The 25,726-nt window shown below is 57.7% G+C and overlaps 1 protein-coding gene across 1 annotated transcript in view; it reads left to right on the plus strand.

The window, feature by feature from the left end:
- The first annotated feature begins 7,492 nt into the window (after nt 1–7,492).
- The window catches only part of LOC134338593 (cytosolic arginine sensor for mTORC1 subunit 2-like), a 73,270-nt gene continuing 55,036 nt past the window's right edge, over nt 7,493–25,726 (plus strand). The window contains exon 1 of the mRNA XM_063034553.1: nt 7,493–8,001. Coding sequence (XP_062890623.1) covers nt 7,889–8,001 — 113 coding nt within the window. The 5' untranslated portion in view covers nt 7,493–7,888. The remainder of the gene's footprint in view (nt 8,002–25,726) is intronic.

Here is a 25,726-nt window from a genome sequence, read left to right on the forward strand (position 1 = left end):
TGTAAATCTGGCGCGAGCTGAGGATGTTGGGAATGGTGGGGGTGGAGCGCCGTGGGAGGGGTATGGGACAGGTGGCAGAGAACAAGTGCCCGGAAGGAGGTGGCATGGTGCAGACACACCCAGCCCTGAGACACCAGGCAAGGTCATTTGATTCCAAACAATTAGTTTATTGATCATCACAGAATGCCCCTCTGGTGCTCCCTGCACCCTCCCCTCTCCCCTCCCCTTTTCCCAACAATGATTTCCTTCTCCCTGCCCCCTTCCCACTCTCAGTCCACAGTGGAGACCCAGATCAGAATCACATATGAAATTTGTTTTTTTGTGGTGTCAGCAGTACGTAACATTACTACAGTACTGTGCAAAAGTCTTAGTCACCTTAGTTACAGACTGTATATATGTGCCTAACTAGTAGATTAACTAGTCACGTGGATGTCATTGGGCGGTGAGGATCACTGGGCTGGAAGGGACTTTCACCGTGCTAGATCTCCAAGCAAATCTAAACCAAGTCTAATAATGCATTTAATAGCCAATAGCATTAATTTTATGACCAAATGAAATTTTCAACTTAAACTCCTGGCTTGAGACAAAAAGTTAGGTAGAATACTTACGGGAAGAAAAATTCTAACATTGAACGATTGAAGACTGTGCTTCCCTGACGCCTTTCGGGGAAGAAAATCTGCCATCCTTCCTTGGCCTGGTCTATATATGACTTGGGACCCACCAAGATGATTTCCTCTTCAACGCTTCCTCAGTTCAGAGGAAATTAGAAAGGAGACGAGAAGCCGACTGATCCTGCAACATCCACATCCCTGTAAACCAGGGGTTCCTGACCTGGAGTCCACGAACCCCTTGCTTAATGGTATTGGTCCATGGCATAAAAAAGTGGGGAACCCCCGCTGTAAATCAATAAATAAGACATTTATTTAAGCAAATACATAACTGACAATTGAAGGTAAGTGGAGCAGGTGTGAAAGCATTGAGTTTGTTTGACCAGCCAACTTCAAGGGAAGCACTATTAGGTTAGATTATTAGATTATGAGGAGACGCAGTCCTCTTTTATTGTCATTTAGTAATGCATGCATTAAGATTAACGATAGTATAGTGGGATTGTCAGAAAGAATTAGAGGTAATTAGGCAAAAGCAAATTAGTTTTACAAGAGGGAAATCATATTTGACCAATTTATTGTGTAGAAACCCTGTATCTATTTTCTGTCTGTCTGTATGTTTTATTTTATGTCTATTTTCTGGCTAGCACGAGAGGGCTCAGTTTTAAGGTGCTTGGAAGCAGGTACAGAGGAGATGTCAGAAGTAAGTTTTTTACACAGAGAGTGGCGAGTACGTGGAGTGGGCTGCCGGCAATGGTGGTAGAGATGGATACGATAGGGTCTTTTAACAGTCTCCCGGACAGGTGGATGGAGCTTAGAAAAACAAGAGCGTTGTGGGTAACCCTAGGCAATTTCTAAAGTAAGTACATGGTTGACACAGCTTTGTGGGCCGAAGGGCCTGTATTGTGCTGTAGGTTTTCTATGTTTCAACGTATTGTATTCTGTGTTGCGTGCTTATTATGGGTAATTTGTCACATGGGTTGGGGTGTGGTAGAAGCAAGTGAGTACAGTATGCACGTTTTGTCTCAGTTCAGTTCAGTCTAGTTGAGGGGGATTGAGCTGGGGGGATTAATATTTTTTTGTTGATCATTAACTTCTCTATTACGCTAATTGGAATGCTTATTTCATTAATTTCGCTACATCATTAACTTTTTTTTATCGCTATAAGATCATTCGTCTTTAATGGTTTCGTAATAAAGGATCAAACATATTTTTTCGACTTGGAGCTTAGTTATTTTGGAAGTGCGTCATACAGTGACCTGTCCTGAACGTAATGGCAAAGAGAGTACAGCAGCATCTCTACTTCCTCAGGAGTCTACAGGGATTCGGCATGACAGCAAAATCGTTGACAAACTTCTATGGATGTGTAGTGGAGAGTGTATTGACTGGCTGCATTACAACCTGATACGGGAACACCAATGCCTTTGAATGGAAAATCCTCCTAGTACATCATGGGTAAAGCCCTTCCAACCATTGAGCACATCTACATGAAACACTTTTGAGGGAAAGGAGCATCCATCATCAGGGAGCCTCACCACCCAGGCCACGCTCTTTTTCTTGCTGCTGCCATCAGGACTCACACCACCAGGTTCAAGAACAGTTACTACCGCACAACTATCAGGATCTTGAACAAAATAGGGTAACTATACTCAACTTCACTTGCCCCATCACTGAAATGTTCCCACAACTAATGATTTCACTTTAAGGGCTCTTTATCTTGTTATTTCATACTCACATTATTTACTGCTATTTATTTATATTTGCATTTGCATAATTTGTTGTCTCCTATGCTCTTACTTGTTCTTTCATTGATCCTGTTTACAGTTACTATTCTATAGATTTGCTGAGTATCACACACAAAATGCTGGAGGAACTCAGCAGGCCATGCAGCATCCGGGAAAAGAGTACAGCCGACGTTTTGGGCCGAAACCCCTCGGCAGCACTGGAGAAAAAAAGCTGAGTAGATTTAATAGGTGGGGAGAGGGGAGAGAGAAACGCAAGGTGATAGGTGAGACCTGGAGGGGGAGGGATGAAGTAAAGAGCTGGGAAGTTGATTGGTGAAAGAGACAGAGGCCATGGAAGAAAGAAAAGGAGGGAGTAGCACCAGAAGGAGGCCAAGGGCGGGCAGGGAGGTAAGGTGAGAGAGGGAAAAGGGAATGGAAAATGGTGAAGGGGGGGTAGTGGGAGCATTACTGTAAGATTGAGAAATCAATGTTCATGCCATCAGGTTGGAGGCTACCCAAACAGAACATAAAGTGTTGTTCCTCCAACCTAACTGTGGTCTCATCATGACAGTGGAGGAAGCCATGGCTGGACGTATCGGAATGGTAAGTGGAATTAATATGGGTGGCCACTAGGAGATCCTGCTTTTTCTGGCAGACGGAGTGTAGGAACTTGGCAAAGTGGTCTCCCAATCTACGTTGGGTCTCATCGATATACAGGAGGCCGCACCAGGAACACCGAACACAGTATATGACCCCAACAGACTCACAGGTGAAGTATCGCCTCACCTGGAAGGACTGCTTGGGGCCCTGAATGGAAGTGAGGGAGGAGGGGTGGCGGCAGGTCTAGCACTTGTTCTGCTTGCAAGGAGAAGTACTGGGAGGGAGATCAGTGGGGAGGGATTAGCGGACAAGGGAGTCGCGTAGGGAGCGGTCCCTGCAGAAAGCAGTATGTGTGGGGGGCGGGCAGGGAAAGATGTGCTTGGTGGTGGGATCCTGTTGGAGGTGGCGGAAGTTTCAGAGAATTATGTGCTGACGCGGTGGTAGGTGAGAACAAAAGAAACCCTATGCTCGGTAGAGTGGCAGGAGGATGGGGTAAGAACAGACGTGCGTGAAATGGCAGCGTTGATGGTGGAGGAAGGGAATCCCCTTTCTTTGAAAAATGAGGACATCTCCTTTATTCTAGAATGATTCTAGATTTGCTGAGTATGTTCACAGAATTGCATATGGTGACATATATGTGCTCTGATAATAAAATTTACTTTGAAGCCTCTCATCTCCCGTACTCAGCCCCTCAGCGGTCTTGCTTTGTCTTCAAGTAACCACTGAAGTTTGCCTTTTGAAGAGGGGATGTGCTACAGAGTACGTTTATACTATATTTAAATTTCTTGAAGGCCGATTTGATGAAGTGCCTCATCAGGGTTATCGTGGACAATAAAAGCAAATACCGGAGGTAGTAAGATATTGAAATGGATAAAAGGTTGCCTGACAAACAAGGAGTAGCGATAAGCAGGTCTGTTTCAGGAAAATGTAATATGTGGCCACAGGAATCAAAGGGCCTTGTATATCTCACAGTTATAAATAATCTGGATGAAAGCACCAAAGGGATAATTACTAAAATTTTTTAGTTGTTGTTCTTATCCACGTCTTTTGGTGCATCAGGTCACAACCTTGCCATTTCTTTAGCATTCTTGTCTGTTTCTACAAGGCCTTGACACTCAATCCAGCACGGAGCCAGTCAGATTCAGACCTGGGATCAGTCGCCTCATAGCCCAGGGCAAATGCCACTGCACCACTGGCCGGCCAAATCTGTTAATGACACAAAGAAAGTTAATTGTGAGAAGGACACAAAGAGCATGCAATTTGATATAGTTTAAATGAGTGAGAAAGATTATGACAAGTGGGTTTTATGAGGAAAATAGTGAAATGGGTTCTTTTTTTTGGCATGTGCATGCGTGCGCCCGTGATGATGCCTTTTTCATGGCTTTTACAAGGCGCGGAGTGAGAGAGAGAGAGAGAGAGAGACTGTGTGGCCTCCACTCCTCACACAGACATTTTTGCAGTATTCTCCCTTTATTTTACGAGGTCAAGTTGCGATCTCGACACTTGATGGAAAGCGTACTCGGGAGCGGACCCAACTAGTTTCGAACCCGGGAACCTCCGCTCCCAGGTCCGGCACAATTTCGTTGCGCCACTAGCCGGTCCACGGTGAAATGGGTTCTTGATAAGCAAAAGGGGTGAAAGTTTGCCACAGGTTTGCACAATGCAAGGTTTAGGTGACAATCGGATCAATCATGATCTTTTTAAAAGATGGACAAAGTAGATACGAGGGGCCTTGTAGTCTAGTCCCTCTCCTAATTCCTATGTTTATTGTAATGTTTGCGGTGCTTATTGAATGCAGTAAAACTCCATTAGGAGGGTATGGGGTGTCCAGGGAGGGGTAGCGCCTGTGGTGAAGGAGCACGTCGTGTTCATTCCGGGGCAGCTCAATAACCTTTGGTCCCAATCCGGACACTCAGCTCTCTCCTGTGGCTCCCAGTAGCTGTTTGCATGCGACAGCAGCCACACCCCGGTACACCGCTTCGACTGGTGGGCTAAACCAGGTGAGGGCAGCCGGCAGGCCTCACACTACAATGAGATAGAGACATACCTGCCTTAGCATGTGAAGTCAGCTCTGGCGGACAGGGCGGATGAGATCAACAGTGAGATCCGACGGCCAGGAAGGTGGTTCTGCAATGCTCCCTGGAGAGCAAAGGGGCAGAAGTCATGGCCATCCACTGCAACCAAGGAAGACCCCAGTTTGTGACAATTACTTGTATCACTGGACCTGAACTTCCAAGGCCAAGAGAGTGGAGGGTCAGAGGAGGAGAGTGTTAGCAACTTTAAATTCCCCAGTGTTAATTTGGAGGATCTGTCCTGGGCCCAGCACATCAGTGCAATTACAAAGAAAGCACAGCAGTACCTCTACTTCCTTAGGAGTTCGTGAAGATTCGGTATGATATCTAAAACTCTGACAAACTTCTATAGAGGTGCAAGGAGAGTATGTTGACTGGCTGCATCACAGCCTGGAATGCAATCATCAATGGCCTTGAACAGAAAATCCTGCAAAAGATAGTCCATCGTGGCTAAAGCCCTCCCCACTGTTGAACTCATCTATGCAAAACGTTGTCGCGGGAAAGCAGCATCCATCATCAGGGACCCCCTCCAACCAGGTCATGCTCTCTTCTCGCTGCTGCCTTTCCAGAAGAAGGTAGAAGGGCATCAGGACTCACACCACCAGGTCCAGGAACAGTTACTGCCCCTCAGCCCTGAGGCTCTGAATCAAAGGGGATAACCTCACTCAGCTTCACTTGCCCCATCATTGAAAATTTCCCACAACCTCTGAACTCACTTTCAGGGATGCTTTGTCTCATGTTCTCAATCTTTATTGCTTATTGCTTTATTGCTTATTTATTATTCTTTCTTTCTTTCTGTATCTGCAGTTTGTTGTCTCTTGCACAGTGGTCGAACGCCCAAGTTGGTGCGGTCTTTCATTGATTCTGTTATGGTTATTATTCTATTATGGACCTATTGAGTATGCCTGCAAGAAAATAAATCTCAGTGTTGTATATGGTGACATATATGTAATTTATTAATAAGTTTACTTCAAACTTTGAAAAATGAATCAATAAATAGTGCAAGAGAGTAATAGCAAGATAAAATCCATAGGTTCATGGACTGTTTAGAAGTACCATGACAGAAGGGGGAAGAAACTGTTTCTAAAACTTTGAGTTTGGTTCTTCAGGCACCTGTGCTATGGTAGTAGCGAGAAGAGGATATGCCCAGATGGTGAATCCTTAATGATGGGTGCCACCTTTGGAAGATGTCCTCGATGGTGGAGAGTTCCTGTCAGTGACGGAGCTGGCGGCATCTTCCACCCACTGAAGCCTTTTTACGATCTTGTGCATCTGCACCCCATCCCCTTCCATACTAGACATACCCAGTACACAGCACCTTTGAAGATGTTGCACTGGCCACTGCGGGAGCATATTTAAAATGGAAGACAGTTTCTGCATCACACATTAGTCATAGAGAGAGAGCAGGATGTTATTTATTTATTCATCTATCGACATACAGCGCGGGAGTAGGCCCTCCCAGCCCAGCAAACCTCCGATTTTAATCCTAGCCTAATCGCGGAACGCCTTTGGACTGTGGGAGGAATCCAGATCAGGGAGGCAGCGGCGGGAATTGAACCCATGTCGCTGGTTCTGTAAAGCGTTGTCCTAACCACTAGGCTAGCGTGCCCTTTCAGATCCTAAATGTCCAGTTGGGAGGTCGGGGGTTGGGGGGACCCGCAAGGCAACTTTCCAGCATTCAGGAAAACTGAATTGTGAAATCGTGGCCAGTTTCCATTCTCTTTGCAGGAAAATAATCTCAGGCATACAATGGGTTAATAAAGCCCAATAACGGTTCTTGTTTTTCATTTCTTGAGCACAAAGGAAACAATTGGCAGTCTTGAAGCTAGCGTGTAGGTGATTGAGTTTATTATAGGGACCAGTAGGACTACCTAGAAGAGCAGTATTAGAGAATGATTAGGACCGTTGCCCCATGGAACAATTCTCCTTTGCTTAAGCATCGGTTACTTAATGACCTCCTGCCTCCCACTGTCTCTGCCCCAGCTCTGTTACCATTTGCTATCTGACACGTGTGTCTTTCTAACACTCCGCCTTTCCCTGTCAAACAGAGAGCGGAAGAGAATTTGATTGCCCTATAGAATGTCTTTTGGTTGTCAAACAACCTCCCACTCCAGATCCAACACAGAACGACCTTAAAAACCTCCACAATTACAGCGGTTCTTATGATATTTCCTGCCAAATTCTTGCAGAAATCAATCTCTCATTAATTAATTAATTGACTCCTGAATGGTTGGTACCCTGAAGACAACCATATTCTGAAAATTGGCCCGAGGCAGTCCAATTGTATAAGACCCTTGGTAAAGCTCAAAACAAACAAGCCCGAAGGCTAAAGGAACATTTGATAATCATCGGTTGAAAATTCTGATCTCCAAGGAGATGTCATAATCCAGAAACAGCCAAGAAAGTACACGCGTACAAGTTTCTGCCCAATCATTCGCATGACAGCTCTTTTCAGTACAGCCCTGTGGTCAAATTTTAAAATTAGGTTAACTCCATTCCGGCCAAATAGAATGGAAACGAGTCGGCTGGAATAAGTCGAAGAATTTATTTGGGAGGAGCTTTAAGCACATTGTAGTTTGATTTTCTTCCTCAGTTCACACCAAGACAAAGAAAGGTTAGAGGGAGGAGCATTTCCGAAAAAAAAGTGTTTCGGAAGTGAGGCATTGCCAGTTTAAATGGTAAATGCTGTTGCAGTTGGCTTAAGGGGTTGATACAGGATTGGACTCAGTTTATGTCTAATGCAACAACGTTTGTATTTGTTGCAACTCAGGCCAACCATTTGCTGTCTGTTACTTTTTGGTTTAAAAAATAGGAAATTCAAGTAAACTGATGCCATTTGGGTGGGCGGGCCGCTCTCTTTCCTTCTGCTTCGGTGTACGTGTGAGAGATGGACCTTCACATCTTGGAGCACCGGCTGCGGGTAACCAGCCTCAGCAAAGCCGGGCTAGAGCGCTACACGCACGGCCTCATCAAGCTGCTCTTCCTGCGGGACAGGACGAGGTAAGGGAGCCGTCAGCGGCGGCTCGGCCGCGGCGTCCCGGCTTGTCAGGCGCCATCGGCCGCCGCCTTTGCCGTCGGGCGGGCGCGACGCACAACCCCCAGCCCGACTTCCCGGCCGTTGCATTCCTGACCGTCCCCGTCCTCACACCCCATCCTCGGGCTGGTCATCTTCTCCTTCTCGCCGGCAGGGCGCATACTTACACCCCTCAACCGTCTTCTTTCCCCGCTGTCGGCCTCCCCTCTCCCCCCTCCCCCCTCCCCCTCCCCCCTCAACCCCCCTCCCCCCTCCCCCCCCTCCCCCCTCCCCCCTCAACCCCCCCTCCCCCCTCAACCCCCCCTCTCGGCCTCCCCTCTCCTCCCTCAACCCCCTTCTCCTCCCTCAACCCCCTTCTCCTCCCTCAACCCCCTTCTCCTCCCTCAACCCCCCCGGCCTCCTCTCTGCCCCTCTCCCCCTCAACCCCCCCGGCCTCCCCACTCCCCCTCTCCCCCTCTCCCCCTCCCCCCCTCCCAGCCTCCTCTCTGCCCCTCTCCCCCTCAACCCCCCTCCCAGCCTCCTCTCTGCCCCTCTCCCCCTCTCCCCCTCAACCCCCCCTCCCAGCCTCCTCTCTGCCCCTCTCCCCCTCAACCCCCCTCCCAGCCTCCTCTCTGCCCCTCTCCCCCTCAACCCCCCCTCCCAGCCTCCTCTCTGCCCCTCTCCCCCTCAACCCCCCCTCCCAGCCTCCTCTCTGCCCCTCTCCCCCTCAACCCCCCCTCCCAGCCTCCTCTCTGCCCCTCTCCCCCTCAACCCCCACTCCCAGCCTCCTCTCTGCCCCTCTCCCCCTCAACCCCCACTCCCAGCCTCCTCTCTGCCCCTCTCCCCCTCAACCCCCACTCCCAGCCTCCTCTCTGCCCCTCTCCCCCTCAACCCCCACTCCCAGCCTCCTCTCTGCCCCTCTCCCCCTCAACCCCCACTCCCAGCCTCCTCTCTGCCCCTCTCCCCCTCAACCCCCCCTCCCAGCCTCCTCTCTGCCCCTCTCCCCCTCAACCCCCCCCGGCCTCCCCACTCCCCCTCTCCCCCTCAACCCCCCTCCCAGCCTCCTCTCTGCCCCTCTCCCCCTCAACCCCCCTCCCAGCCTCCTCTCTGCCCCTCTCCCCCTCAACCCCCCCTCCCAGCCTCCTCTCTGCCCCTCTCCCCTTCAACCCCCCCTCCCAGCCTCCTCTCTGCCCCTCTCCCCCTCAACCCCCACTCCCAGCCTCTTCTCTGCCCCTCTCCCCCTCAACCCTCCCTCCCAGCCTCCTCTCTGCCCCTCTCCCCCTCAACCCCCCCTCCCAGCCTCCTTTTCCCCCCTCAAACCTCCCCTCCTCCCGGCCATCCCTCTCCCCCTCAAACCTCCCCTCCTCCCGGCCATCCCCTCTCCCCCTGGCCATCCCTCTCCCCCTCAAACCTCCCCTCCTCCTGGCCATCCCTCTCCCCCTCAACCCTCCCCCTCAACCCTCCCCCTCAACCCTCCCCCTCAACCCTCCCCCTCAACCCTCCCCCTCAACCCTCCCCCTCAACCCTCCCCACTCCCGGCCCTCCCCTCTCCCCCCCTCCCCCCCCGTCCCCCCCTGACCCCCGTCCCACCTCCCCCCGGCAATCCCTCTCCCCCTCAAACCTCCCCCCCTCCCCCTCAACCCTCCCCACTCCCGGCCCTCCCCTCTCCCCCTGGCCCTCTCCTCTCCCCGTCTCCCCCCGGCCCTCTCCTCTCCCCCCTCTCCCCCCGGCCATCCCTCTCCCCCCCAAACCTCCCCTCCTCCTGGCCCTCCCCTCTCCCCCTCAACCCTCCCCCCTCCCCCTCAACCCCCCCCCGGACATCCCTCTCTCCCTCAACCTCCCCTCCTCCCGGCCTTCCCTCTCTCCCTCAACCTCCCCTCCTCCCGGCCTTCCCTCTCTCCCTCAACCTCCCCTCCTCCCGGCCTTCCCTCTCCACCTCAACCCACCCCCCCCCGCTGGCCTCCCCCCTCCCCCTCCACCGTCCCCCCCCTCCCGGCCCTCCCCTCTCCCCCTCCACCGTCCCCCCCCTCCCGGCCCTCCCCTCTCCCCCTCCACCGTCCCCCCCCTCCCGGCCCTCCCCTCTCCCCCTCCACCGTCCCCCCCCTCCCGGCCCTCCCCTCTCCCCCTCCACCGTCCCCCCCTCCCGGCCCTCCCCTCTCCCCCTCCACCGTCCCCCCCTCCCGGCCCTCCCCTCTCCCCCTCCACCGTCCCCCCTCTCCCGGCCCTCCCCTCTCCCCCTCCACCGTCCCCCCTCTCCTGGCCCTCCCCTCTCCCCCTCCACCGTCCCCCCTCTCCCGGCCCTCCCCTCTCCCCCTCCACCGTCCCCCCCCTCCCGGCCCTCCCCTCTCCCCCTCCACCGTCACCCCCTCCCCCTCCACCGTCCCCCCCTCCTGGCCCTCCCCCCTCCCCCTCCACCGTCCACCCCTCCCGGCCCTCCCCCCTCCCCCCTCCCCCTCCACCGTCCACCCCCTCACGGCCCTCCCCCCTCCCCCTCCACCGTCCCCCCCTCCCCCTCCCCCTCCACCGTCCCCCCTCCCCCTCCACCGTCCCACCCCTCTCCCCCTCCACCATCCCCCCCTCCCGGCCCGCCCCTCTCCCCCTCCACCGTTCCCCGGCCCTCCCCTCTCCCCCTCCACCGTTGCCCCACCCTCCCGGCCCTCCCCTCTCCCCCTCCACCGTTCCCCCCACTCCCGGCCCTCCCCTCTCCCCCTCCACCGTTCCCCCCACTCCCGGCCCTCCCCTCTCCCCCTCCACCGTTCCCCCCACTCCCGGCCCTCCCCTCTCCCCCTCCACCGTTCCCCCCACTCCCGGCCCTCCCCTCTCCCCCTCCACCGTTCCCCCCACTCCCGGCCCTCCCCTCTCCCCCTCCACCGTTCCCCCCACTCCCGGACCTCCCCTCTCCCCCTCCACCGTTTCCCCCCACTCCCGGCCCTCCCCTCTCCCCCTCCACCGTTCCCCCCACTCCCGGCCCTCCCCTCTCCCCCTCCACCGTTCCCCCCACTCCTGGCCCTCCCCTCCCCCCCTCCACCGTCCCCCCCCTCCCGGCCCTCCCCCCTCCCCCTCCACCGTGCCCCCTCCCCCTCCACTGTCCCCCCCTCTCCCCCTCCACCGTCCCCCCCTCCTGGCCCTCCCCTCTCCCCCTCCACCGTCCCCCCCCTCCCGGCCCTCCCCTCTCCCCCTCCACCGTCCCTCCCCTCTCCTCCTCCGCCGTCCCCACCCTCCACGGTCCCCCCCCTCCACCGTCCCCCCCTCCACCGTCACCCCCCTCCCCCTCCATCGTACCCCCCTCCACCGTCCCCCCCTCCCGGCCCTCCCCTCTCCCCCTCCACCGCCCCCCCCTCCCGGCCCTCCGCTCTCCCCCTCCACTGTTCCCCCACCCTCCCGGCCCTCCCCTCTCCCCCTCCACCGTTCCCCCCACTCCCGGCCCTCCCCTCTCCCCCTCCACCGTTCCCCCCTCCCCCTCCACCGTCCCCCCCCTCCCGGCCCTCCCCTCTCCCCCTCCACCGTCCCCCCCTCCCGGCCCTCCCCTCTCCCCCTCCACCGTCCCCCCTCTCCCCCTCCACCGTCCCCCCTCTCCCCCTCCACCGTCCCCCCTCTCCCCCTCCACCGTCCCACCCCTCTCCCCCTCCACCGTCCCACCCCTCTCCCCCTCCACCATCCCCCCCCTCCATCGTTCCCCCCCTCTCCCCCTCCTTCGTTCCCCCCCTCTCCCCCTCCCCCGTTCCCCCCCTCTCCCCCTCCACCGTTCCGCCCCCCTCCCACTCCACCGTCCCCCCCCCTTCCGGCCCGCCCCTCTCCCCCTCCACCGTTCCGCCCCCTCCCGGCCCGCCCCTCTCCCTCTCCACCGTTCCCCCCCCTCCCGGCCCGCCCCTCGCCCCCTCCACCGTTCCCCCCCTCTCCCCCTCCACCGTTCCCCCCCTCTCCCCCTCCACCGTTCCGCCCCCCTCCCCCTCCACCGTCCCCCCCCTTCCGGTCCGCCCCTCTCCCCCTCCACCCTTCCGCCCCCTCCCGGCCCGCCCCTCTCCCCCTCCACCGTTCCCCCCCCCGGCCCGCCCCTCTCCCCCTCCACCGTTCCCCCCCTCTCCCGGCCCGCCCCTCTCCCCCTCCACCGTTCCCCCCCTCTCCCGGCCCGCCCCTCTCCCCCTCCACCGTTCCCCCCCTCTCCCGGCCCGCCCCTCTCCCCCTCCACCGTTCCCCCCCTCCCCCGGCCCGCCCCTCTCCCCCTCCACCGTTCCCCCCCTCTCCCGGCCCGCCCCTCTCCCCCTCCACCGTTCCCCACCTCTCCCGGCCCGCCCCTCTCCCCCTCCACCGTTCCCCCCTCTCCCGGCCCGCCCCTCTCCCCCTCCACCGTTCCCCCCCTCTCTCCCTCCACCGTTCCCCCCCCCCCGGCCCGCCCCTCTCCCCCTCCACCATTCCCCCCCTCCACCGTTCCCCCCCCTCCCGGCCCGCACTTCTCCCCCTCCACCGTTCCCCGCCCTCCCGGCCCACCCCTCTCCCCCTCCACCGTTCCCCGCCCTCCCGGCCCGCCCCTCTCCCCCTCCACCGTTCCCCCCCTCCCGGCCCGCCCCTCTCCCCCTCCACCGTTCCCCCCCTCACGGCCCGCCCCTCTCCCCCTCCACTGTTCCCCCCCTCTCCCCCTCCACTGTTCCCCCCCTCTCCCCCTCCACTGTTCCCCCCCTCTCCCCCTCCACCGTTCCCCCCCTCTCCCCCTCCACCGTTCCCCCCCTCCCCCTCCACCGTTCCCCCCCCTCCCCCTCCACCGTTCCCCCCCTCTCCCCCTCCACCGTTCCCCCCCTCTCCCCCTCCACCGTTCCCCCCCCTCTCCCCCTCCACTGTTCTCCCCCTCTCCCCCTCCACTGTTCTCCCCCTCTCCCCCTCCACTGTTCCCCCCCTCTCCCCCTCCACTGTTCCCCCCCTCTCCCCCTCCACTGTTCCCCCCCTCTCCCCCTCCACTGTTCCCCCCCTCTCCCCCTCCACTGTTCCCCCCCTCTCCCCCTCCACTGTTCCCCCCCTCTCCCCCTCCACCGTTCCGCCCCCTCCCGGCCCTCCCCTCTCCCCCTCCACCGTTCCCCCCTCCCCGGCCCTCCCCTCTCCCCCTCCACCGTTTCCCCCTCCCCGGCCCTCCCATCTCCCCCTCCACCGTTTCCCCCCCCAGCCCTCCCCTCTCCCCCTCAACCGCCCCCGGCCCTCAACCCTCCCCCCCCCCCAACCCTCCCCTCCTCCCGGCCATCCTTCTCCCCCCCGCAGCCTTTCCTCTCCCCTTCAACCCTCCCGGCCTTCCCTCTCCCCCTCAAATTCCCCCCCCCCGGCCATCCCTCTCTCCCTCAAACTCCTCTCCTCCTGGTCTTCCCTCTCCCCCTCAAACCACCCCGCACGACCATCCCTCTCCCCTTCAACCCTCCCCTCCTCTTGGCCTCCCCTTTCCCCCTAAACCCCCACTCCCGGCCTCCCCTTTCCCACTAAACCCCCACTCCTGGCCTCCCCTCTTCCTCACCCTCCCCTCCTCCTCAACTCTCCCCTTCCCCTCAACCGTCCCCTCTTCCCGGCCTCCCCTCTTCCTCAAACTCCCCTCCCCCTCAACCGTCCCCTCCTACCGGCCCTCCCCTCTCCCCCTCAACGGTCCCCTCCTACCGGCCCTCCCCTCTCCCCCTCAACCGCCCCTCCTCCCGGCCCTTCCCCCTCCCCCTCAAGCGCCCCCTCCTCCCGGCCCTTAATCCTCCCCCTCAAGCGCCCCCTCCTCCCGGCCCTTCCCCCTCCCCCTCAACTGCCCCCTCCTCCCGGCCCTCCCCTCTCCCCCTCAACCCTCCCGTCCTCCCGGCCCTCTCCTCCCCCTCGCCCTTCGCCCCTCCCCCTCAAACTCCCCCCCCCCGGCCTTCTCTCCCCACCCTCAACCCTCCCCTCCTCCCGGCCCTCCCCTCTCCCCCTCAACCGTGCCCTACTCCCGGCCCTCCCCTCTCCCCCTCAACCGTGCCCTCCTCCCGGCCCTCCCCTCTCCCCCTCAACCGTGCCCTCCTCCCGGCCCTCCCCTCTCCCCCTGCACCGTTCCCCCCCTCTCCCCCTGCACCGTTCCCCCCCTCTCCCCCTGCACCGTTCCCCCCCTCTCCCCCTCCACCGTTCCCCCCCTCTCCCCCTCCACCGTTCCCCCCCTCTCCCCCTCCACCGTTCCCCCCCTCTCCCCCTCCACCGTGCCCCCCTCTCCCCCTCCACCGTTCCCCCCCTCTCCCCCTCCACCGTTCCCCCCCTCTCCCCCTCCACCGTTCCCCCCCTCTCCCCCTCCACCGTTCCCCCCTCTCCCCCTCCACCGTTCCCCCCTCTCCCCCTCCACCGTTCCCCCCTCTCCCCCTCCACCGTTCCCCCCTCTCCCCCTCCACCGTTCCCCCCTCTCCCCCTCCACCGTTCCCCCCTCTCCCCCTCCACCGTTCCCCCCCTCTCCCCCTCCACCGTTCCCCCCCTCTCCCCCTCCACCGTTCCCCCCTCTCCCCTCCACCGTTCCCCCCCTCCACCGTTCCCCCCTCTCCCCCTCCACTGTTCCCCCCCTCTCCCCCTCCACCGTTCCCCCCCTCTCCCCCTCCACCGTTCCCCCCCTCTCCCCCTCCACCGTTCCCCCCTCTCCCCCTCCACCGTTCCCCCCCTCTCCCCCTCCACCGTTCCCCCCTCTCCCCCTCCACCGTTCCCCCCTCTCCCCCTCCACCGTTCCCCCCTCTCACCCTCCACCGTTCCCCCCTCTCCCCCTCCACCGTTCCCCCCTCTCCCCTCCACCGTTCCCCCCTCTCCCCTCCACCGTTCCCCCCTCTCCCCTCCACCGTTCCCCCCTCTCCCCTCCACCGTTCCCCCCTCTCCCCTCCACCGTTCCCCCCCTCTCCCCTCCACCGTTCCCCCCCCTCCCCCTCCACCGTTCCCCCCCTCACCCGCCCCTCTCCCCCTCCACCGTTCCCCCCCCTCTCCCCCTCCACCGTTCCCCCCCTCTCCCCCTCCACCGTTCCCCCCTCTCCCCCTCCACCGTTCCCCCCCTCTCCCCCTCCACCGTTCCCCCCCTCTCCCCCTCCACCGTTCCCCCCCTCTCCCCCTCCACCGTTCCCCCCCCCTCCCCCTCCACCGTTCCCCCCCCCCCCTCTCCACCGTTCCCCCCCTCCCTCTCCACCGTTCCCCCCCCCTCCCCCTCCACCGTTCCCCCCCCCTCCCCCTCCACCGTTCCCCCCCCCTCCCCCTCCACCGTTCCCCCCCCTCCCCCTCCACCGTTCCCCCCCTCCCCCTCCACCGTTCCCCCCCCTCCCCCTCCACCGTTCCCCCCCCTCCCCCTCCACCGTTCCCCCCCTCCCCCTCCACCGTTCCCCCCCTCTCCCCCTCCACCGTTCCCCCCCTCTCCCCCTCCACCGTTCCCCCCCTCTCCCCCTCCACCGTTCCGCCCCCCTCCCGGCCCTCCCCTCTCCCCCTCCACCGTTCCCCCCTCCCCGGCCCTCCCCTCTCCCCCTCCACCGTTTCCCCCTCCCCGGCCCTCCCATCTCCCCCTACCCCGTTTGCCCCCCAGCCCTCCCCTCTCCCCCTCAACCGCCCCCGGCCCTCAACCCTCCCCCCCCCCCAACCCTCCCCTCCTCCCGGCCATCCTTCTCCCCCCCGCAGCCTTTCCTCTCCCCTTCAACCCTCCCGGCCTTCCCTCTCCCCCTCAAATTCCCCCCCCCGGCCATCCCTCTCTCCCTCAAACTCCTCTCCTCCTGGTCTTCCCTCTCCCCCTCAAACCACCCCGCACGACCATCCCTCTCCCCTTCAACCCTCCCCTCCTCTTGGCCTCCCCTTTCCCCCTAAACCCCCACTCCCGGCCTCCCCTTTCCCACTAAACCCCCACTCCTGGCCTCCCCTCTTCCTCACCCTCCCCTCCTCCTCAACTCTCCCCTTCCCCTCAACCGTCCCCTCTTCCCGGCCTCCCCTCTTCCTCAAACTCCCCTCCCCCTCAACCGTCCCCTCCTACCGGCCCTCCCCTCTCCCCCTCAACCGTCCCCTCCTACCGGCCCTCCCCTCTCCCCCTCAACCGCCCCTCCTCCCGGCCCTTCCCCCTCCCCCTCAAGCGCCCCCTCCTCCCGGCCCTTCCCCCTCCCCCTCAAGCGCCCCCTCCTCCCGGCCCTTCCCCCTCCCCCTCAACTGCCCCCTCCTCCCGGCCCTCCCCTCTCCCCCTCAACCCTCCCGTCCTCCCGGCCCTCCCCTCTCCCCCTCAACCGTGCCCTCCTCCCGGCCCTCCCCTCTCCCCCTCAACCGTGCCCTCCTCCCGGCCCTCCCCTCTCCCCCTCCCCGTCCCCCCTCTCCCCCTCCACCGTTCCCCCCTCTCCCCCTCCACCGTTCCCCCCTCTCCCCCTCCACCGTTCCCCCCTCTCCCCCCTCTCCCCTCCACCGTTCCCCCCTCTCCCCCTCCACCGTTCCCCCCTCTCCCCCTCCACCGTTCCCCCCTCTCCCCCTCCACCGTTCCCCCCTCTCCCCCTCCACCGTTCCCCCCTCTCCCCCTCCACCGTTCCCCCCTCTCCCCCTCCACCGTTCCCCCCCTCTCCCCCTCCACCGTTCCCCCCTCTCCCCCTCCCCGTTCCCCCCTCCCCCTCCACCGTTCCCCCCTCCCCTCCACCGTTCCCCCCTCTCCCCTCCACCGTTCCCCCCTCTCCCCTCCACCATTCCCCCCCCTCCCCCCACCGTCCCCCTCCCCTCCACCATTCCCCCCCTCCCGGCCCTCCCCTCTCCCCCTCCACTGTTCCCCCCCCTCCCGGCCCTCCCCTCTCCCCCTCCACCGTTCCCCCCCTCCCGGCCCTCCCCTCTCTCCCTCCACCGTTCCCCCCCCTCCCGGCCCTCCCCTCTCCCCCTCCACCGTTCCACCCCCCGGCCCTCCCCTCTCCCCCTCCACCGTTCCCCCCCCCTCCCGGCCCTCCCCTCTCCCCCTCCACCGTTCCCCCCCCCTCCCGGCCCTCCCCTCTCCCCCCCCTCAACCCTCCCCTCCTCCCGGCCATCCTTCTCCCCCCCCCCAGCCTTTCCTCTCCCCTTCAAACCTCCCGGCCTTCCCTCTCCCCCTCAAATTCCCCCCCCGGCCATCCCTCTCTCCCTCAAACTCCTCTCCTCCTGGTCTTCCCTCTCCCCCTCAAACCACCCCGCACGACCATCCCTGTCCCCTTCAACCCTCCCCTCCTCTTGGCCTCCCATTTCCCCCTAAACCCCCACTCCCGGCCTCCCCTTTTCCACTAAACCCCCACTCCTGGCCTCCCCTCCTCCTCACCCTCCCCTCCTCCTCACCCTCCCCTCCTCCTCACCCTCCCCTCCTCCTCACCCTCCCCTCCTCCTCACCCTCCCCTCCTCCTCAACTCTCCCCTCCTCCCGGCCTCCCATCTTCCTCAAACTCCCCTCCCCCTCAACGGTCCCCTCCTCCCGGCCCTCCCCTCTCCCCCTCAACGGTCCCCTCCTACCGGCCCTCCACTCTACCCCTCAAGCGCCCCCTCCTCCCGGCCCTTCCCCCTCCCCCTCAAGCGCCCCCTCCTCCCGGCCCTTCCCCCTCCCCCTCAAGCGCCCCCTCCTCCCGGCCCTTCCCCCTCCCCCTCAAGCGCCCCCTCCTCCCGGCCCTCCCCCCTCCCCCACAACCGCCCCCTCCTCCCGGCCCACCCCTCTCCCCCTCAACCGTCCCCTCATCCCGGCCCTCTCCCCACCTCGCCCTTCGCCCCTCGCCCTTCCCCCTCAAACTCCCCCCCGCCCCCGGCCTTCCGTCTCCCCACCCCTCAACACTCCCCTCCTCCCGGCCTTCCCTCTCCTCCCCCCAACCCTCCCGTCCTCCCGGCCCTCTCCTCCCCCTCGCCCTTCGCCCCTCCCCCTCAAACTCCCCCCCCCCGGCCTTCTCTCCCCACCCTCAACCCTCCCCTCCTCCTGGCCCTCCCCTCTCCCCCTCAACCGCGCCCTCCTCCCGGCCCTCCCCTCTCCCCCTCAACCGCGCCCTCCTCCCGGCCCTCCCCTCTCCCCCTCAACCGCGCCCTCCTCCCGGCCCTCCCCTCTCCCCCTCAACCGCGCCCTCCTCCCGGCCCTCCCCTCTCCCCCTCAACCGCGCCCTCCTCCCGGCCCTCCCCTCTCCCCCTCAACCGCCCCCTCCTCCCGGCCCTCTCCTCTCCCCCTCAACCGCCCCCTCCTCCCGGCCCTCCCCTCTCCCCCTCAACCGCCCCCTCCTCCCGGCCCCCCCTCCCCCTCAACCGCCCCCTCCTCCCGGCCCCCCCCTCCCCCTCAACCGCCCCCTCCTCCCGGCCCTCCCCTCTCCCCCTCAACCGCCCCCTCCTCCCGGCCCTCCACTCTCCCCCTCAACCGCCCCCTCCTCCCGGCCCTCCCCTCTCCCCCTCAACCGCCCCCTCCTCCCGGCCCTCCCCTCTCCCCCTCAACCGCCCCCTCCTCCCGGCCCTCCCCTCTCCCCCTCAACCGCCCCCTCCTCCCGGCCCTCCCCTCTCCCCCTCAACCGCCCCCTCCTCCCGGCCCTCCCCTCTCCCCCTCAACCGGCCCTCCCCTCTCCCCCTCAACCGCCCCCTCCTCCCGGCCCTCCCCTCTCCCCCTCAACCGCCCCCTCCTCCCGGCCCTCCCCCTTCCCCTCAAACTCCCCCCCCCAGCCTTCCCTCCCCCCCCCCATCCCTCTCCTCCCGGCCCTCTCCTCCCCTCTCCCCCTTGCCCCTCCCCCTCAAACTCCCCCCTCCCGGCCTTCCCTCTCCCCCTCTCAACCCTCCCCTCCTCCTGGCCCTCCCCTCTCCCTCCTCAACCGTCCCCCTGCACGGCCCTCCCCTCTCCCCCTCAACCGTCCCCTCCTCCCGGCCCTCCCCTCTCCCCCTGAACTGTCCCCTCCCCTCTCCCCCTGAACTGTCCCCTCCCCTCTCCCCCTGAACTGTCCCCTCCCCTCTCCCCTGAACTGTCCCCTCCCCCCTCCCCCCTCCCCCCTCCCCCCTCCCTCCTCCCCCCTCCCTCCTCCCCCCTCCCTCCTCCCCCTCCCTCCTTCCCCCCTCCCTCCTTCCCCCCTCCCTCCTTCCCCCCTCCCTCCTCCCCCTCCCTCCTTCCCCCCTCCCTCCTTCCCCTCTCCCTCCTGCCCCCCCTCCCCTCCTCCCGGCCTAGGAGCAGTGGGTACAGCCTCAGAATACTAGAATATTCCTTTAAATGAGTAATTTCTTTAGTCAGAGGGTGGTGAATCTGTGGAATTCATTGCTACAGATGGCTGTGCAGACCTAGTTATTGAGTATCTTTAAAGTGGAGGTTGCTAAGCTCTTGATTAATAAGGATATCATAAGTTACAGGCAGGAGAATGGGGTTGAGAGGATAGTAAGTCAGCCATGATCGAATGGCAGAGCCGACTCAGTGGGCTGAATGGCCTAATTCTGCTCCTGTCTTACGGACAAGAACAGGACACTCATCCCCTCAAGAATGCAATCAGATTATGACTGATCTGATTATAATATATCCCATCTGATTATAATATATCCCATATTATCAAGAAGTTTATTTGAAGAAATAATAAGCAGGACAGACACAGAATTGGTTGATGTTGTGTACTTGGATTTTCAGAAGGCCCTTGATAAGTTGCCAGACATGAAGCTGCTTAACAAGCTATGAGCCCTGGTATTACTGGAAAGATTCTAGCATGGATAAAGCAGTGGCTGATTGGTAGGAAGCAAAGAGAGGGAATGAAAGGAGCCTTTTCTGGTTGGCTGCCGGTGACTAGTGGTGTTCCACAGGGGTCTGTGTTGGGACTGATCCTTTTTATGTTATGTCAATGATCTGGATGATGGGATTGATGGCTTTGTTGCAAAGTTTGCAGATGATATGAAGATGGGTGGAGAGGCAGGTAGTTTTGAGGAAGTAGAGAGGCTAAGAAGGACTTAGATTAGGAGGATGGCCAAAGAAATGCCAGATGGAGTACATTGTTGGAAAGTGTAAGGTCCTGCACTTTGGTAGGAGAAATGAAACGGTTGACTATTTTCTGAATGGAGAGAAAATCCAAAAAAACAGAGATGCAAGGGGACTTGGGAGTCCTTGTGCAGGATTCCCTATATGTTAATTTGCAGGTTGAGTCTTTGGTGAGCAAGGCAAATGCAATGTTAGCAGTTAATGAGAGAGGACCAGAATATCAAAGCAAGATGTAATGTTGAGGCTGTATAAAGCACCTGTGAGGCCTCAGTGGGAGTATTGTGAACAGCTTTGGGCCCCTTGTCTTGGAAAGGATGTACTGAAACTGGAGAGTTCAGAAATGATTCCATGATTTGAAAGGCAGAGGTTGAAAGATTCTTGATTGGTTAGGGCACGAAGAGATACAGGGAAAAGACAGGAGATTGAGGCTGAGAGGAACATTGGATCAGCCATGATGAAATGCTGGAGCAGACTCTGGGCCAAATAGCTAAATTCTGTTTCTATAATCTTGTGTTCCTGCCCACCCCTGGTGATGTTTCACCTTCTTGCTTAACAGTCTCTACTTTCAGATTTTGTGCCCTTTAGTCTTTGACTTCTGAGCCTTGTCCTCTAAGATTAACAAATGAGGCAAGCTTCTTGATTCTTCCATAAGAGGGAGCTGCATTTCCATATCCACTCTGCTTCAATCGTATCCCCTCTTGGCTGGGGATCCTGTCCAGCCTTTACCTTAAAAATAACCCATGTATTCCAGATCAGTCTAGTCAATCTTTTGAACTTCTAACACATTACATCCTTCCTTCAAAAAGGAGACTAACCCAGAGTACTTCAGATGTAGTTTCACCATTGCTCTGTGTTACTGAAGACTTACCTTCCAACTTTGGTCTTCAAATCCGCTTGCCATGGTTTTAGAGCTGCTGTGTCTCAGCTCAATCTTCCAGATTGAATTCAGGTCTGTTGAGTTGGCATGTGTTTGCTGTGTCTGCATGAGTTTCTCCGGGGTGTTTATGTTCAAAATATCTGCTGGTTGGTGGGTTATTTAGCTATTGGAGAATTGGACGAGTTAATTGGCATGTGAGAAAGAGAAACCAGATTACAAGGGAGCAACATACATCAAAGTTGCTGGTGAACGCAGCAGGCCAGGCAGTATCTCTAGGAAGAGGTGCAGTTGACGTTTCAGGCCGAGACCCTTCGTCAGGACTAACTGAAGGAAGAGTGAGTAAGAGATTTGAAAGTGGGAGGGGGAGGGGGAGATCCAAAATGATAGGAGAAGACAGGAGGGGGAGGGATGGAGCCGAGAGCTGGACAGGTGATAGGCAAAAGGGGATACGAGAGGATCATGGGACAGGAGGTCCATTGGATGTAACGCTGTTATATTGGCTCGTATATGTCTAGGGGAAATCCCGCCCAGCACCTGCCTGAACGCTTCCCACTGAGTCGGTCGCTGCACCACTGCCGCCCAAATCAGTCCCAAACATCGATCATCAGCCAGCACACCCAGTACGTTTTACCAAGTACACTTTATAGATATTACTAAGTCTATGAAATTAATATAAATTTGATACAGAAAAGGAAGTAATGAAAAAAAAGGCGCCAGACTTATCAAAGTCCAAGTTCTTCGCGCACAACCGTTGGAGCTCAATCGATTCCTGACGACCACCCGAATCCTGTCGACTCACGGCTCGGGACCACCCGAAGTGATCGACCGGAGCCTTTCCGCACGTCCACCGTCCTCCCCGACTCCCCGTCTCTCCCCCGACTCCCCGCCAAAAACCCCGTCCCCAGTCATATGATACAGCATTATCACATAACATGAATACCCATTGGCTAATAGCACGCTGCTATCTGTATTAACCCAAGCAAATGTCTAGCTAGAGATTTCCTCAACATTTAACATAACAAAGAAGCATTCCCAAGTATAACATAACAAAGAAGCCATTTTAAATTTAACATACAAAAAAGAAAGATCCCGTACATAGGTGAATGAAACTGATGGGGTGGCATAGACTCAGTGGGCCAAATGGCTTCCTATGTTGTCAGAAATATGAAACAAACAATGACATTCTCTTATCTTTCCTAATTGCTTTCTGTACCTGCATAACTAACCGTGTATGTCTTCAGTCTCCTGTACCACCTCTTTGATTGTAGTGGTAAGAAGAGAGCATGTCCTGGGTGGTGGGGCTCCTTCATGATGGATGCTGCCTTAACAATTGAACCTTCACCTTCTGAAGATGTCCTCGATGCTAAGGAGGCTAGTGCCCATGATGGAGCTTGATGAGTTTACAATCCTCTGCAACTTTTTCTGATCCTCTACATGGCCCCCTTCATACTAGAAGGTGATGCAAACCAGTCAGAATGCTCTGTAGAAATTTGTTAGAGTCTTGCAAGGCATACCAAATCTCCACAAACTCCTAATGGAAATATAGCTGCTGTTGTGCCTTTTTTCTAATTGGATCATTATGTTGGGCCCAGGATAGATCTTCAGAGACATTGATACCCTTTCTGCTTCTGAACCCTCAATAAGGACGGGTACGTATTCCCCTTGCTGAAGTCTACAAAGGCAATTTAAAAACAATTTACGTGGACAATGGTGACAGCTAACTTGTGGACACCGGGCTCTATAAATTGCAATAAAATAAGATGAAGGGTCATTGGTGCTTAAATAGAACATAACATCTCACTTTAATTTTGAGTTTGACAGGACTGATTATTGGTCTAGCTGGTCATTACTGGTGTTTGTGCTCTTTATGGGCCACGACCCGCCCTGTTTGACCAAACTCTTTGGTCCATCTTCCTGCGGGTAGATTTATCTGGCTTCTACAATTGCAAGGTGAATTTGAACTCTGATCTTTGGACTGTTTGTCCAATCACCTGGATTACTTGTCTAGTGGTATAACCACTGCACCAAACTTCCTCTTTGAGGATAGGTAACAAGTCTTTATAGAAGAGCTCTTTTTGCGTAACTGATTAATTTTAAGCTTGGCTGTGCTACGAGTTGTAAATCTGACAAGTGAAATACTGTATTGGAAATAATGCATTGTCCATTTTGTGTTGAATGATTGAATTTTGTGCCTTTAATGTGTGCCTGAGAGCATGCATTCTGAGGGAATCCTTCGTTGATTATCATCATTTGGAGGGCAGTTAATATTAAAATATCTGCAAATTAGGAATGGGGGACAAATAGCAGCTGGGACTTTTGAAGGAAAATTATAATCAAGTTTAGGGTTTTTTCTTTAATCGGCCACTTGGCTGATGGAATGTTTTTTTCAATAGTCTGGGTCATTTTTATTTGTGAACTCTGGCATGGACTGCAGCGAAACGAGTGTTGGGCATGGGGCTAGCAACCCCATCCCGTAGAAACCAAGAGCTACAGAAAACCCAACAGAAGCTCCAAAGACCTCGCCTCTGAGAGAGGAAGGACCTTTGCCTAGAAGATGTATGAAGTCGTGGGGGAAGCCACAGGGCCGATCATCCAGTTCGCCACCATTGGAAGGTGGAATGTAAAGACCGTATGAAAGTGTAAAGACAACGCAAGTGGCGGCCGAGATGGGAAAACCGTCAATCTGAGCCTGCTCAGCATCAGTGAGACAAGATGGACACAGTCTGGGGAGAGGTGGCTGATGACAGCTTTATTCGGGGAATGAGGAAGACGATGCACCACACACACACACAAGGAGCGGCACTCGTGTATCAAAGGTCGTACAGGAAGTATTGATAGGATGAGAAGCCTATGGTCCCCACGTCATCTCAGAACAGGGGTCCCCAATCTTTTTTGCACCATGGACCAGTTTAATATTGACAATATTTTTGTGGACCGGTCAACCGGGTGGGAGGGGGGTGGGTTGTTCAAGTAGGGTTAAACTCACCTCAACATGTCTTTTACAGTTAGGGAGGCTTGCCAACTTTCTCACTCCCAAATAAGGGACAAAAGTAGCAGTCAAATCCTGACGAAGGGTCCTGGGCCAAAACGTCGACTGTACCTCTTCCTGTCGATGCTGCCTGGCCTGCTGCGTTCACCAGCATTTTTTGTGTGTTGACGGGACACTTGTGTTTACCCCAAGAAAGACTACCATGACCATGAAGCCTTGCGTGGGCACCTTCGTGTGCATGCGCGTACGTGCCGATTTTTTTTCCCCCCACAAATCGGTTTTGGCTTAATCTTCCGGACTACACTGTACGTATATTATTTCTAGTTTATGTAGACTGTGTATTTATCATATCATTCCTGCTTTTACTATATGTTAGAGTTATTTTAGTTTTTATGGGTTATTTGGTATGATTTGGTAGGTTATTTTTTGGGTCTGGGAACGCTCAAAAATTTTTTCCCATATTAATTAATGGTAATTGCTTCTTCGCTTTATGCCATTTCAGCACGAAAGGTTTCATAGGAACGCTCTACCTTAGCGGGGGAAATACGGGACAAGGGCAATCCTGTATGGGAGAAACCAATTTAGCCCAATCTATGGGATGTCCTGGCAAATACGGGACAGTTAGCAACCCTATGTTCAAATTCAACAGTGCGTGAAAGGGAATGAGGAATGGTGCAGCTGACTCGTATCGATTCCTCCTGGCCCGGTAGCACATGCTTTGCGGCCCAGTGGCTGGGGACCACTGCTTTAGAACGAAGATAAAAAGGATCAAGTTGAGTGTTGTACAGTGTCATGCACCAACTAATGACAGTGACAACGAAACCAAGGATGCTTTCTACAACAGACCCCAGAACATCCTAGAAGTGTATCCTGAGGGAGATGTTAACATTCTCATGGGAGACTTCAATGCAAAATTAGGATCAGATGATATTGGTTACAACGGTGTGATGAATGGGAACAGAGAGCTCTTTGCTGATGTGTGCGTTGAATAACATGGTCATCTGAGGCACCATCGCTTTCCCCACAAAAGAACTCCAAAGAACACCTGGGTGTCACTTGACCACATAACAGAGAACCAAGTAGACTACGTCTGTATATCCAAGAAATTCAGGAGGTTACTTCAAGATGTCAGAGTGAGGACAGGAACAGATGGTTCCGAAGCTAAAATTCAAGCTGAAGAAGAATTGGGTGGAATCAGCATGCGTTCCAGATGTTAGTAATGAACCCCACCTTCTTGGGGCGCCACCTCTTGAAGATGTACTTGATGGTGGAGTGGGTTTTGCCGATAATGAAGCTGGCTGAGTTTACAATGCTCTGCAGTCTTTTGCATTCTTGTGCATTAGAGCCCCCAGACCGGGCTGTGATACAAGCATTTAGAATGCTATCCACTGTACATCTTTAGAAATTTGCGAGTCTTCAGTGAAATGCAGAATCTTTTCAAAATCTGAATGAAGTAAATCCGTTGATGTGATTTCTTCATCATTGCAATGTTTGTTGGGCTCAGCTTGGTCCTGTGAGATGTTGACACCCAGAATGAGGATTGGTGGGTGTTCCCTCAACTTCCTCTTCCTGAGATCCACACTTAATTCCTTGGTCTTGGTGCTGTTGGGTTTGAGATTGTCGTTGTGACACCACTCAACCGGCTGATCTACAAGTATTGTGCCCTCGTGTGCCTCCTTGTCATCATTTGAGATTCCATCAACATCAGTAAATTTATAGATGGCATTTGAGCTGTTGCTATACAGAAGGTATGTGTGAAGGCAAAGCAAACAAATCTAATGATGTGGTAGACAATACCCCACGATTGGTGACATCCACTACTGTAGTGCCTAAAGCAGGGGAGAGTTAGTTGTGCTATGGAAATTTTATATTTGGATGATAAACAATCCTCTCTGGCCATTTTTCAGATCTGTAGGTCAAGATCTTCATAAAGTTGTACTTATTCAGCTAGGTGCAA

The sequence above is a fragment of the Mobula hypostoma genome, chromosome 27 (genome assembly GCF_963921235.1).
Source record: "Mobula hypostoma chromosome 27, sMobHyp1.1, whole genome shotgun sequence".
In the NCBI taxonomy this organism is placed as follows: Eukaryota; Metazoa; Chordata; class Chondrichthyes; order Myliobatiformes; family Myliobatidae; genus Mobula; species Mobula hypostoma.